The 13,689-nt window shown below is 36.5% G+C and overlaps 2 protein-coding genes across 3 annotated transcripts; one reads left to right on the top strand and one right to left on the bottom strand.

The window, feature by feature from the left end:
- Window positions 1-137: 137 nt before the first annotated feature.
- LOC136265877 (phosphatidylserine lipase ABHD16A-like) lies at window positions 138-10,374 on the bottom strand. 2 transcript variants are annotated; one of them, XM_066060814.1, is made up of 22 exons: window positions 10,217-10,374; window positions 10,098-10,154; window positions 9,981-10,050; window positions 8,846-8,938; window positions 7,792-7,883; window positions 7,659-7,741; window positions 4,583-4,657; window positions 4,454-4,527; window positions 3,983-4,023; window positions 3,824-3,931; window positions 3,709-3,772; window positions 3,607-3,656; window positions 3,441-3,552; window positions 3,338-3,390; window positions 2,983-3,046; window positions 2,868-2,931; window positions 2,757-2,813; window positions 2,644-2,703; window positions 1,114-1,190; window positions 601-696; window positions 425-471; window positions 138-369 (listed from the first exon to the last, which is right to left on the bottom strand). In XM_066060814.1, exons 1-22 carry the CDS (start codon window positions 10,295-10,297, stop codon window positions 262-264), a joined length of 1,626 nt encoding a protein of 541 aa, XP_065916886.1. In that variant the 5' UTR covers window positions 10,298-10,374; the 3' UTR covers window positions 138-261. The 2 variants fall into 2 exon arrangements, with proteins under 2 accessions (XP_065916886.1, XP_065916887.1); XM_066060815.1 differs by lacking the exon at window positions 8,846-8,938.
- On the top strand, window positions 10,370-13,651 carry LOC136265878 (delta-aminolevulinic acid dehydratase-like). Its single transcript, XM_066060816.1, has 12 exons — window positions 10,370-10,516; window positions 11,303-11,353; window positions 11,478-11,574; window positions 12,231-12,366; window positions 12,462-12,545; window positions 12,592-12,680; window positions 12,732-12,787; window positions 12,894-12,981; window positions 13,062-13,148; window positions 13,207-13,236; window positions 13,291-13,390; window positions 13,441-13,651. The coding sequence occupies exons 1-12, from the start codon at window positions 10,416-10,418 to the stop codon at window positions 13,503-13,505; spliced, it is 984 nt and encodes a 327-aa protein (XP_065916888.1). The 5' UTR covers window positions 10,370-10,415; the 3' UTR covers window positions 13,506-13,651.
- Window positions 13,652-13,689: the final 38 nt, after the last annotated feature.

The raw sequence follows: 13,689 nt of genomic DNA, 5'->3' as shown, positions 1-13,689 counted from the left end.
TTGTTATGCAAACAAATATCACACTGGTAGGGCACCAGAGCTCTTTGGCCTACCTGTAGGAACACGGCTGCATGGAACACATGCCTATAGGTACACACCTGTACTGAACACAGGTAGATAGATGATATATCTTAGCCTTCACATAAGTGCCACATAATAATTACAATTTAGTTGCACAAATAATAATCTTGCATACAATTGACTACTAGTACTAATCATCATAATAATTGTACAGGGTAGTGTACTTTATAATTATTGCTCCTATACTACTTCCAAAAATTGGAGATTTCCTGCTAGTGGTATCTTGAAGCGTTCTACTGGCAGTGGGTCATTGTGTTTCAACTCATGGGTGGTGAAGTATTGGCTTGCCTATATATGGTGTACATTGAATAAAGCAGTGTGAAATGTATACAGCTTTACATACCACGTAAAGTAACAGTTTGACCTTGTCTTCTTGACCAAGATCAATACCTGAATAATGAATAAATATGCTGTTGTGTATATATATATATACAAATAACTATAAACTGACACTATAACGTATAAAAAGTATGGCACTTGGTATAAGTTTGTTAACATGACAACTATTAAAGAACTGACCTATCTTCCACGGGAATTCACTTCCATTAGTTGCCATGTAATCACTTAACATAGCATGACAGTGACTTCCATTTACTCCAATACTGATCTCTATTCCTAATAGGAAAATAGTAATACGAGTACTTACCTAGAATAGCTACAAAAACATGAAGTTCTAAATTTAAGGACAAGTAAGAGGGTACCAAGATGTCAGGAGGTTAAGTTGCCACCTGATTTTTCTGCATTCAACAGAGTCAAGATTTTAAATTCCTAGTGCCTCACAACTGCCAGTACTGACCAGTAGAATATCATAATAAATTATAAAATTATCTCTTAACTTTAGCAACTATAACAAGTGTCTGTGTTATTTACTCTGTCCTCTTCTCAGTAAAAATACTCTCAAAGTCTAACCAGATCCATTTATACAAATATATGAATGAATAACATGGTGAGTAACATGAGTAGGAACTACTATATTACAATTTCAAAGAACAGTAGATGAATAAAAGCATAGACTTTCTAAAGAATACACACCTTTGGTAGCAGCACTATCTGAATTGATCCAGTTTTGCAGTATTTCCAATGAGTGTGGAGTAACCAAATGTGGATACCTGTGATGGGGAAACATACAGTGTTGAATATACATACTGTCAAGGAGAGGAGAGTCTATAAGATAATCATGTAGAAATTAAATGGCTTCCTTTCTGAGTAACTAGACTGGCTAGTATCATTCAACTGCAAAAATCATCCCAAACACGAGGTCATGTGTTTAACTTGAGTAGCACTGTTATATTAATAAGCATATCTAATAACCTTGAGGATAACTCCATGAGAAACACGTCTGAAACGGATGGAGCATTGTTCAGAGTTTTCAACTGTATTGCCATAAACAAGCCAACCTTCTAGGATTCTGTAATTGAAGGAGCACTTTCCATTGTACATCCTTGCTCAGTCTTCAACGACTGCTGGTTCAGTGATTTATACAAGTCTTTAAGTATTCATCACCATGTAGCTAAACTAATTACGACAAGGAAAAGAACAAATACTAGATGTCGATACACTATGCAGAAAGGAAACCATTTAACTTCTGCACAATCAATTGTTACAGGACTACACAGTGTTAAACACACTTGCATGGAAGCTCTCAAAACTACTACACTATTTAAAAATAATTATTATACTGTAAGTAGAGGGGTCAAGAGGGCACTGGCTCCCCCAGAGTTATTTATAGGTTTATACTCAAAGCCTTTGAGAAACGGAAAGGTTTAATTGTTCCCAAAGTTGTATACCGTATTTGACCGGTTAATAGCTGTGGCTCGTATAATAGCCGCCCCTGGATAGTAGCTGCTCCACAGCCTAGAATTATTGTCATAAGAGCCGCCCTTGGATAAGAGCCATGGCTTGTGGAACATACTGTTGCAAGTGCTGATCACACACGTTTGAAGCAGAAACTGGACAAAGGAGTTGTTTTTAAGCCAGGAAATAGTGTTTTTGAGAGAAGTTGAAATGAATGATAGTATAGAAGGATGATTAAACAAGGTCAGTCGCTCATGAATATATATAAACACTGCGGGCTGTTGCCACACAAGCCCATAGTAGCCGCCTTCACATAGTAGCCGCAGGGTTTTACTTGCTGAAAGTTATAGTAGCCACGGCTATTAACCGGTCAAGTATGGTAATCAAATGGTCAATATTCAGTGGCATCACAGTAAAATTTCACCAAAATCGAGTATATTTACACCCAAATTAAAAAAAATTCTTGGGGGGGGAATTATGACCTTCCAGCTTGATATTCTGGATTGAGCTCTGCATTTTCTCAAATTCTTGACTGCTCTATTAGAGTATTTGAAAGACTGCATTGATTTATTAGGGTGGCCTAGTTATCCTCATTAACAAATCTTTCATTCACAATTGAACCATGTGAAAATGCTAACAATATCATGGTATAAAAAATTTAATTATCAGTGAATCACATTCTAGAACTATAAAGATGAAAAAGGATTTATTAAAATCAATGTTCCTTTCTACAATCAATATATACCACACATGATAGGTGTACTATACCTGGTCTGCAGTAGCTGAATAAGAAGCGGATTAATCCTGTTTGTCTTTCGGTCTAATGGCCTGATATTAAAACTAATTAAACAACATATAATTAATGATACTAGTACACTAACGTTGTTGTGATCATCTCGTCCTGTCCTCTACGTATCAGATACACAGGACCTGGATAACTGGAAAATGACCACATGAGGAGTGGACTAGAATGAGTCAAGCACATGACTTACTAGCATAGCTGTTCTGCAATGTTGAGATCCATGCAATCCCTCACAACTGTATCGACCACATTTGCTAATGAAATAAAACAAAGTACAAATGATGAAGCTTGAATTGTATTTTTACCCATTGAAGCTGGCATTCTGGATTGTGCTAGTGGTAGTACATGATCGAAGGTAGCATCCATTATCTACACAACAATTACAGTGTATATGCATAGAATACAAAATATAGAGAACACAGGCCAATGAGTGGGGGTGGTGAAATTTATGTCTGTTTATAGCATCCAATGTGGGAATGTTTTACGTGTACAGGACCATGATACAGTCAATGATTTAAAAGGTTCTGGAGCATTTGCAGCTATAACTGTATACAGTGTGTGTCTGTGTGAGATGATGTGACGACAAAACAAGATTTATGAAAAAGAAAAAATTGCACATAACAAGCACAAATTTACAGTGAACAGTAAACACGTACATACCACAGCACTAATCTTGGGATAGCTCATAGCAGCCCAAGAAGCAGTGTACCCTCCTACAGTAACACTGTATATGACTGTAACACTTATCATAATCAACACCTACCAATTGACCACCCATACACAACAATATCCTCAAAGGGAAAGCCCAGTTCACACACTGCATACTTCAAAACCACATCAATGGCATTGGATTCTTGAGATGGGAAAGGTAATCCCTGGAAAAAATTGCAGACAAAAAATATTGGGTGTAGGATTGCTGTAAAACTGACTGTGCTTTCTGCAAATCCTGGATGATTCCAGCCTAGAACAGAAAACCCTCCTACAGAGATACAAACAACTACATTTTACAGTAGCTAAATGCATAGACAGACCATCTATTGGAATCTCCATCATTCCTACTTCATAAAACGAAGCGTTTCCTTCACAACAAATCACCTGTGTACATGTAGCATTGATTGAGGAGATACTTTGAGAACATAGTTTTACCAGTTTGTTTCCATAATCATTTTTGTGTGATGTCATTCTCCTATCCAGAAACATTGCATCAATACAGTTACCATCAGCAGCTAGTAGTTTGATCCTAATACCATTCCTCTACATGAAAGTTGTGTTACACTTTATAGGAAAAGAATACACTCAACTAACCTGTCGGACATGTTTTGTCCTTCCTTGCTCCAAGTAAGGACCTGTGAGATGAAAAATGGGAAATGGACACAATAATGAAAGGAATTTGATGATGAATTAAATGTATACTGCTTAATAAGTACTGTAAACAGTTGATGGAATTTACCTTGCTGTGCATACAATTGTAGTGTTTTGTGTATGCATGCATGCTATTATACTGTAGGTGATTTATCTGGTACTATGTGCAATGGTGGTGGCAACCCAGTTCAGGTTTCAGGCTACTGTTACATGTGATGATTTTCACTGGCAGAGCAGGAGGCATAGGTTATTCATCAGATTGTCATTCACAAAACAACCGATTATAGCACACACACACATACACTGCACTTGTGCAACCTGAAATTGCAAGAAGTACTAAATTTCCTGTGACGTATGCAAGACAGACAGATAAAAACACATGTAGCATAATATAAAAGTCATAGCTCTACTTACCCATTGCAGTCTGTATTAAAGCAAGTGATCCGGGATACATTAACCTTCTACCAAACATGTGAGCTGCAAAATAGCTAGTGGAACAGAATCGAGAATTTTTAATTATCTAAAAGATGCAGTATACCTTACCTGAAAGCATAAATAGGAAGCCTTAATAACCTGTCCAACATGGATAACTGCATTGCCTCATACATAACTCTCGGCCTACATGACAATAAATATAATAGAAACTTTTTAGTGACAGAGCATAGATAAATGTCCAGTATAGTTTAGTTAGTATACTCTGTATATAGCAAAAAGAGCAAGTCTGAGAACACTAAAACATCAAAGAAAGTTTTAGTGGATACTGAAGAGTCCTTATACAGTCAGCCATTATAACTTTTGGCTTTCATGTATCAATCAGCCTATAATCTTTTAGCGTACAGTAGCTGTAGATATATGTAAGTTATATATCGAGCAACAGTTGTAAAATGTATCATAGTAACCATTAGACAACTTTACTGCTAAAATACAGAGTTAATTCCTATAGTTTGCTTTAACATTACGCAAACACTGCATGACATACACACATGTGATTAACATGATAAGTAGTGTGCATGTCAAATCAAACAGTATTACATACAACTAACACTATCTGTCTTTGCTATATGTACTACAACATACTTCATAATCACAACTATTTGTGTTTCAAGTGACAGTTTTTATACTTAATTATAGTCAGCAGGAAAGGTTGATGGTCTACAGTACTTTGTTTTTTCTTACTCTTACTTTTAGTGTTACAGCTGAAGAATGCCAACAACCAGTTGGCAGTGGAGTCCTCGATATCCAGCAAGTTACTACAATACAATACTGTTTTATTGATAACTGTACCATCATGAGGATTGACACTGGAGAAGAACTGGACATTGTCTACACTACTCAAAGTTTCCTTGTAACCACTCCAACAGGTAACCAAACTTCCATGGTCATAGCCAAGAAAGGGAAACCTCTGTCTTGTTTGATAGTCACTGATAATCGTCATCATCACACTGCAGAGTTAGTAGTGGCAAACACGGTAGAAATATTAACTATATTGGTGAGTGGCAGTATTTTTGTTATGCATCTCCTGTTCAAACAATTGCACAATTTGTTTGGAATGTTACTCATGCTTTACTCAATTGTGATGGTCCTGAATGGTTTTGTCACCCTTGCCTTGGTGTGGTCACATGTCAGACTAGCTACGCATTCACAAATAACATGCTCTATTCTGCTGTATTTGGAAATGGAAGTTACAACAATAAGTGAAGCACTAGCTACATGTATCCTAGTCCATCTTGCCTATATTATGTACCGAAGTTGCAAGGTACGACCAGCAATCCCCACAACAGTGTCAAAAGCTCTCTTAAAATACTACACGGCTTACGTGGCCAGTACAACTGTTCTGTTCACCATTCTAATTACAGGGTTTGATTTTGGAACAAAAAATGGCAAATATTCGCTGATACCAGGTGGATATTGCATTTTCATGGAAAACGGAAAATACAACACAATCAATTTCATGTATGCTTTTGTCTACCTCAACAAACTCCTACAAATCTTAGCATTCTCCATCTACCTCTACAGCTTCTACAAGTTACATGTGTACATTCGCGACGCTCAAGTCAACCTGAACCATCGACCATACAGAATAACAATGGCAATGGGAGCAACGATTGGTATCACTCAGTTTATTTGCCTCATTTTGGATGCTGTAGGACTTGGCTTAACTGGAGGACTAATAGGAGATGCCTTCATGTTGGCACAGCAGTGTATTATCATGGCATCATTTATGTGTACAGCAAAGATGAAACGGCTATGCAAGCAACACTTTTGCCATTAACAATTCACAGTTGCTGCCATGTACTTAAATTCATACTGTGCAAATTATATAGATCATAATATAAGACCATCTCAAAAGACTATGCAATGTGTATATGTGGCAATTTTATGTTTACGAAAACGTCTATAGTACCTAGCTAATATGTAATTTCTTACCGAATACACTGCTATATTAGATTATTTGATTCGAGTCTTCCTTCACTGTTTACTGAAGCGATTAAAATGTTGCATAAAATTATTCATGTAGCACGAGTTTTTAGCCAATGTATTTCAATGGCATTTATGAATTATGCAAAAAAAATCGGGTTTTAGCTCAGTGGGTCAACATTTGATTATTATCATACTGTACACCATCACTGCAATATACAGTATACAGTGGAAGATGGCAGAAACTTAACAACTACTGTACACACAGCCCCAGACAATGGTGTACATAACCACAGGCAGATCTTAGAACGTGACAAATATTAGAATTCAAACATATTAGAATACAGTAGGGCTGGAAAATGGATCAACACATAGTATTGGCACAGACAAAGACTGAACATTATTTACACTACTCAGTCTCCTTGTAGGTACATAACCAAATTCCATGCATGGTTACAGCTCACACATATCAATATACTATCAGACATACTATATTATTATATAGCCTATTGTACAACGAAACACATCTAAAATGCAGATGCTTATTACTAGCAAGTGAAGCAGCCATTTCACTTATTTTCCCACTATGTCCTGTCTGCTTATGTGGAGAACAGTACAAGAAGTATGCAACATTTAATCTGCTTACTTTTGATAGTAACATGCATGGAACAAAAGAGATATGTAGCTGAGCTGCAGTACAACTTTGCTATGCTCAACAGCAGAGTCACATAGTGGAGTCACAAAGTGTTACTTGTATACTTTTGGGCTGAAAGTAATAACACAAAGGAAGGACAAATTATGCATGCACTGTGTATCTTATGCATACGGTATGCCAACAGACAAGTGTCTGGCCTAAACAATGTCTACAAGTCTACTCTGAGTATGAAGGCAACAATCAGTCAATGTCAACAATCAGTCAATTATGCAGCAGAAAAACTTATTTTAAAAAGTGTTTAAATATGAAGAAACAACTCATTGGAAACATTTCAGGTCATGCCTAACTGGTACTGTCAAGGAACTGTGAAGGCACAGCTAAAATGCTGACCAGCTACACCTGTAATGCTGCAATGTTCACTGCAGTTATTACCTCACCCTCATCCAAAGAACTGGAGTTCAACAAACAGTATGTGTTATCTTGATGTGCAAAGCAAAGCACCAAATACTTCCAGCACCCACAAAACATGCAGTGACTATTTCTCACTTGATGCTAGCATCAGACTGCTTGAAAGAGATCGGATGATGTGACATCTCAAAATCATATCTGTTTATTCCGGTTTGCAATGCCTACAATACAGTGTAAATCATGGCATTACAATGATAAAAGTCTGGCATACATCTTGGTGCTTGAAAGCTCCTCTTATGCTTCGTGACTTGATGAGACATATCAAAAACTGTCGATAATCTTTATTAGCCATTCTTCCTAATCCTAAGTTAAAGAAAATATACTACATAACAGATTATTTTCAAAGGAGTTAAAACTATTTGAAGAACAGTGGATTTAACCCTTCGAAAAAATGCTCATGCCCAATTGATATTAAACTTTTACATGGAACTCACTCAGTGCTTGCAACTACAGGTACGTGTGAACACCATGCTACAGAAGTGTGTAACTGTTGAACTACGATTGCAGCGGTGTGTCATGGCTTGTAGGGATGAGTGATATTGAGCTATACCATTACTGCTACTGTATGAACCATTATCATGATTATTGTCCACTTAACTATTTTTAAACAAAAAACACTAAAATATTTTTAAGAATGCTTATTCTACAGTAGTGGTAAAAAGTTTGTTACTTCATGCAATTTTTGAATGCTACATCAAGTATTTGAAAATTTCTCGATTATCACGATTATGACATGATAATAGATCATTTCCCACAAAATAATCTATTACACAATAACCAAATTATTGCCCATCCTTAATGGCTTTGCATTGTTATTTCAAGCCAGTTGCTAGTACATAACTGGGCTAGATATCCCTCTGCATGTGGACATGTGCGTTCCGGTTGTTTTAGTTTTGCTTGCAAAGCAAGCTTTCCCCCAGTGTAGTGGTCCATATTTTGTTGTAGACATACTGTATGATATGCTCTTATCATTTGTATTGTTACACGTACAGTACAGTAGTCGCCATCTTGATAACAATCTGCTTAGTTAAACCATAGATATAGTTAAACCATAGCAGGGGTACATTATCTAGATAGTTTTAAAAATCATTTTTATTGGCACTACACATGACGTTTGTGCATTCAAAGAATAAAGCCTACAAATTAATTTTACCACCTGCTCTTTGAAAATTTCCCCTTCAAAATTAACTCGTTATATGGTAAGTTAGTACACCTCTGTAACTCCATTATACTGTAAATATACGTACACAGTACAAATCTCTCACCTCTGAATACAAATAGACCACTAAATATTACTGGTATCAAAGTGTAACTTTTGAGACTGGAGAATAAGCCAGCAATTTGTGGTGTACCCAATGCTAAAAATCAACACAAGTAAACAAGATATATTATGGATATTATGAATGCATAAGTAACAATTTTTAATAATATAAGTAGTACAAAATTGTGTTAAAATTGGGTGTTTAGCCACAGCATGATACAGTAAGGTAATAGGGATGACAAAGCTAGGTTTGGTTTGGGATTCTGTATCCTAATACCAGTCATTTTTCCTTCATACCAGCTTATAGCAGTATTAGTTAGGCAGAATTAAACCAGAAAATGCCTTCAAAGCGACCTAAAATCCTCCCAACAAGCTTCTGAAAATTTAAAATAACTGACAAACTGATGCCTTCAACCAAGCATAACTCGACTATGGTTAAGGCTATACTTATTTGCGTCCTGTTTCTTTAACCACTACTGTGTAGGCATTGATTTGCAGTAATGTGTTATGGCTTTAGTACAGGCTATCACAAGAATCATCTGTAATTTCTGTGATGGCTGGATTGATTGCAGACTCATACTGTTCTTCATTTGTAAAACTGTATAACGTGTGTAACATAGCTAAAAACAAAACCACTTCGCTTTTCAGAAAATGATATAACCGGGGAGTGTGTTCAGTCACTCTATTGATTTTTTATAACGTTAGCACCAGTCTTTCCTTTGATGTTGTACGTGCTAGTTTGCCACGCTCTAATAAAACAAGTGTAAGGAAAAATTTATAGGGATGATAGAAAACAAGATACTCAAGACACTTTTGGAAATTGTGTATCTTGTGTAAATTTGCATGTAGATACATTTGGTATGGAAGGTGCTCCTCCTTAGAGGAATTTTCACAGCGAAAATGGTCCAGTCATGACTTTTGAGTTGTAAATGAATGAAAACTGTTTTTGGTTCCTGCAGAATACAAAATTGTCTGTTGGCTGCAGACTCTGCACCATCTTCCCTTGGCTACAGAACATAATACTTTGTGTCCAGCATAATCAAATAAGTAATCTAGTCTCTACTGGGTGATATATATATATAATTACCAGCACAGGCCAGCTACCCTTCATTGCACATTACACCACTGTATAAACTAACCTTCCTTCACTGCATAGTAGAAAATGAAGAAAGGAGAGGTGTGATAGAGAAATGACAAAAATGACCGTCCCTGTTTAATGGATGACATAACAGTCATGTTAATACAGCCAAACTCACCAAAGTTATAACTCGATCAGAATATTTCTCCACAACATTAGGAGTGTACGGCTTACCCTACACACAAAATGCAACTCCACTATATCGTACAGTGCATGACCTCTTAGCTGGTAACCTACCTCTAAGCCAGGTCCTTCAAAGAAGTTTCTCCTCACGCGAGGACCAAAGAAACACAACCATATCATTCTTAAAAATGTCATTGCTCTGCGTCGAGTGTAGCGTGACCATAAATAGTGGAGTGAGCAAATTAAACTCAACACCACAATCGAAAATTAAACTAAACGCCACAATTACAAGATCGAATTAATTAGGACTAGGATGGCCGCTATTCATCCCGGTTATCATCATCCGCTGTTGCGTAAATGGCAGTGTAATGGGACATTCTCAACCGATAATCTGATTTATCCTATCTTTGTCACGTATGTTTGAAGACTGCATGATGTAGCTACTGAGCTAGCTACCATAATGTGGGTCATACCTCCTAGTTTGCTTAAGCCTTCTTTGTAACCCCTATTAGGAAACTGGAAAATTGATGGTAGTATGACAAAGAATGTACTCAACACTCATGGCCAATCATTACCTATAGTCTCAGTCAGCTGCTGAGCAACTGAATAATGGACAGAGTCTTATATTACATTGTGTAGCTCCGGAGCTATGCAATCAATAACATTACAAGTAATTTGATCAATGTTTAGAGGAGTTAAGATGGCCATCATTAAATTCATACCATCAATCAACCTACTTTAACAAAATTGCCATCAAATTTAATTGTTTTTGTTCCTTTGTGTTCTCTTGTACCAGACAGAATTCCCTTTCTATTTTTCCATTGCAATCCACCATCAACTCTCTCCATATTCTTTTTTTTTTTGGCAATGCATCATATATCTGGAACAAAATTTCATTTTTGTCATGCTGTAAATTTTTATTTTTTTATTACTGTGTAATTTTTTTATGTGTGATGTGTTCCATGTGTGCGTGTGTGTTTGCTGTTGTGACTTTGCTTGTATATGTATGTTTTATGTGTTTTGTATGTGTGTATATATTTTGGGGAGGCACCAAATTTTCATGAAATCAGAAAATAAATAAATTATTAGGAACCAAGCATTGGTGGATGTAATCTAGATAGGTAGCATCTCAGTACATTAAATGTTATTGGTATTGTCAAGCTGTGGAGGTAGACATCTATGCATTTATCACACATGTAGGGATGATCCAGATAGTAAAGAAGATATAGCCAGTCTTCCTGGACAAAGTCGGTTAGTACTTAATATCCAATAGTTGAACAGCCAATAGTTGAATAGAAGACATGTAGTACTATTGCTTTACCCTTTTGTCGGTGAACCTACTATAAATATTATAGCCTTTTGTGTTCTTGTACAGATATGGTGTCAATCAGTTGGAAGCTGCTCTCACTCCTTTAGTTAACAAAGGATTGAAGTCTGTGCTGATATTTGGAGTACCCAGCAATATAGAAAAGGTATGTTATTACAGGCTTTCTGCCTTTAGGTGGGACAAGTGTTTAATAGCAATGATATACATATTATGTACAGTGAAAAGGAGATCACTATGTATAACAGTCAGTGACTTTTCAAAAACAATTCAATACCCCCATGTGTTACTCAAAATTACCTACCTAAAAAAAAACACCTCAGTTACATATACCATATGAACTAGAGGTCTACAGTTTTATTGCTAAAATATATAATGTCTTATATGAAGCAGTATGTTGAAAATACACTATAAATAAAAGTAATCAAAGGAGCTGTACTAGCCTTCTTCACAAGCCATAATAACACAGACCTATATGAGAAGAGTCGACGTCTTCATTGGAGCATACATTAACATGTTAGTTGGTAATGTATTGTCTGGACCACTACCATCCAGGCATAGTACAGGTGTACATAGTATATATTAAATGAAATACACATCTTACAATTCTTCTTTACATTACTTTAAACCTTTGTACCATTTTTGCTTACTGTGATTATTAATCCTGCACACAATTAACTGATTAATATCCTGTGAATATAAGTTCTTTGCAGTTAATTCGTGCAAGCAAGCAAGGCTTGCCCCTACAATGCTATGCATTCACCCAAGTAGTATAATGCACACATATATCATTTCATGTTATAGGATGATTGTGGCAGTGCAGCTGATGTAGCTGATAATCCAGCTGTACTTGCGGTGAAGAAACTCCATGACGTGTTTCCAGACTTGTTGCTGATTTGTGACGTGTGTCTCTGTCCCTATACAGTCCATGGACACTGCGGTATGTACCTTTTAATTCTATTAGAACAGTCATCTAGTACTGTATAACAACATTCATGTATGACACTACTGCATAAGTAACTATATTTTCTACAGGAATATTGAACCAGGATGGTAGCATTAACAATGAAAAGAGTATTGAGAGGTTGGCTCAAGTTGCTGTCGCATATGCTGAAGCAGGTAAATGAGAACTTTCTTCGATTGGCTTACACATTGAATTACATAGGCTGTCATGTGGTGGCTCCATCAGATATGATGGACAACAGGATTGCTGCTATTAAGAGAGCTCTTCAAGCCAAGGGGCTCGGTAGTAAGGTGAGATCATATATATATGTGTACTATATGGTGATGTACAATGTTATGTAGGTTGCTGTATTGAGTTATAGTGCCAAGTTTGCTTCCAGTTTCTATGGCCCTTTCAGGTAAACATTGTGTGAATGCTCTTTTATAGTTAAACCATCACTAGTGACTGTTTTATTAGAGTATTTTGAGTGAAAACAATGTGTTACATTGTAAATGTTTTTGTAGGGATGCAGCCAAGTCTGCTCCTGCTTTTGGTGATCGGAAATGTTACCAATTGCCTGCTGGATCTCGGGGACTTGCAATGAGAGCTGTGGTAATAATGTTTTACTTAAAAACTACATAACATGTTTGTGGCTATTGTACTAATATTTCTATTAGATATGTTTGTTATAGGAGCGAGATGTAGCTGAAGGTGCTGATATGTTGATGGTAAAACCTGGGATGCCATACTTGGATATTGTGAGGGATGTTAAAAATAATGTAAGGAATAGGCTTATGTATTATGGTTAACATCACTGTTATGTTAATTTTTCTCTAGTATCCTTACCACCCATTAGCAATATATCAGGTAAGTTACTATAGAGACTATTTGTCTGTATAGCAATATCTCTTGATACAATAGGTGTCTGGGGAGTATGCTATGTTGTATCATGGGAGCCAGGCAGGAGCATTCAGCTTGAAAACTATTGTGTTGGAATCTGTGGAAGGAATGAGGAGAGCTGGTAAGATAACCAACTGTACATGACATTTAATTACATTTTTGTGTTGTCAGGTGCTGACATCATTATTTCATACTACACTCCAGAGCTGCTAGATTGGATGCGTACAGCTGCCTAGCTGTAAATTTGAATACGTAGTTTTTCATAATTCATATAACAGGTATATACTGCATGCATCATTTATAACTATAATATTGCTAGCATTTGCAAGAGGAGATGTACAAAGCTCCTCGTGCTCAGCCGGCTCCCGCGCGGGCCCGACAACATTCTTATTAAAGTGCGTCAATTCCAATTAGTGCTTT

This window comes from Dysidea avara, chromosome 9 (genome assembly GCF_963678975.1).
Source record: "Dysidea avara chromosome 9, odDysAvar1.4, whole genome shotgun sequence".
In the NCBI taxonomy this organism is placed as follows: domain Eukaryota; kingdom Metazoa; phylum Porifera; class Demospongiae; order Dictyoceratida; family Dysideidae; genus Dysidea; species Dysidea avara.
Note: the sequence above shows the minus strand (reverse complement) of the source record. Positions and strands in the feature narration are given on the sequence as shown.

Coding starts and splice junctions, on each gene's coding strand:
- LOC136265877 (XM_066060814.1), bottom strand. CDS start 10,297: ATGACATTTTTAAGAATGATATGGTTGTGTTTCTTTGGTCCTCGCGTG. Junction 10,155..10,216: donor TTGAAGGACCTGGCTTAGAG/GTAGGTTACCAG, acceptor TTTTGTGTGTAG/GGTAAGCCGTACACTCCTAA. Junction 4,528..4,582: donor CTTCCTATTTATGCTTTCAG/GTAAGGTATACT, acceptor CTGTTCCACTAG/CTATTTTGCAGCTCACATGT.
- LOC136265878 (XM_066060816.1), top strand. CDS start 10,416: ATGGCCGCTATTCATCCCGGTTATCATCATCCGCTGTTGCGTAAATGG. Junction 11,354..11,477: donor AGTCTTCCTGGACAAAGTCG/GTTAGTACTTAA, acceptor GTTCTTGTACAG/ATATGGTGTCAATCAGTTGG. Junction 13,237..13,290: donor ACCCATTAGCAATATATCAG/GTAAGTTACTAT, acceptor TTGATACAATAG/GTGTCTGGGGAGTATGCTAT.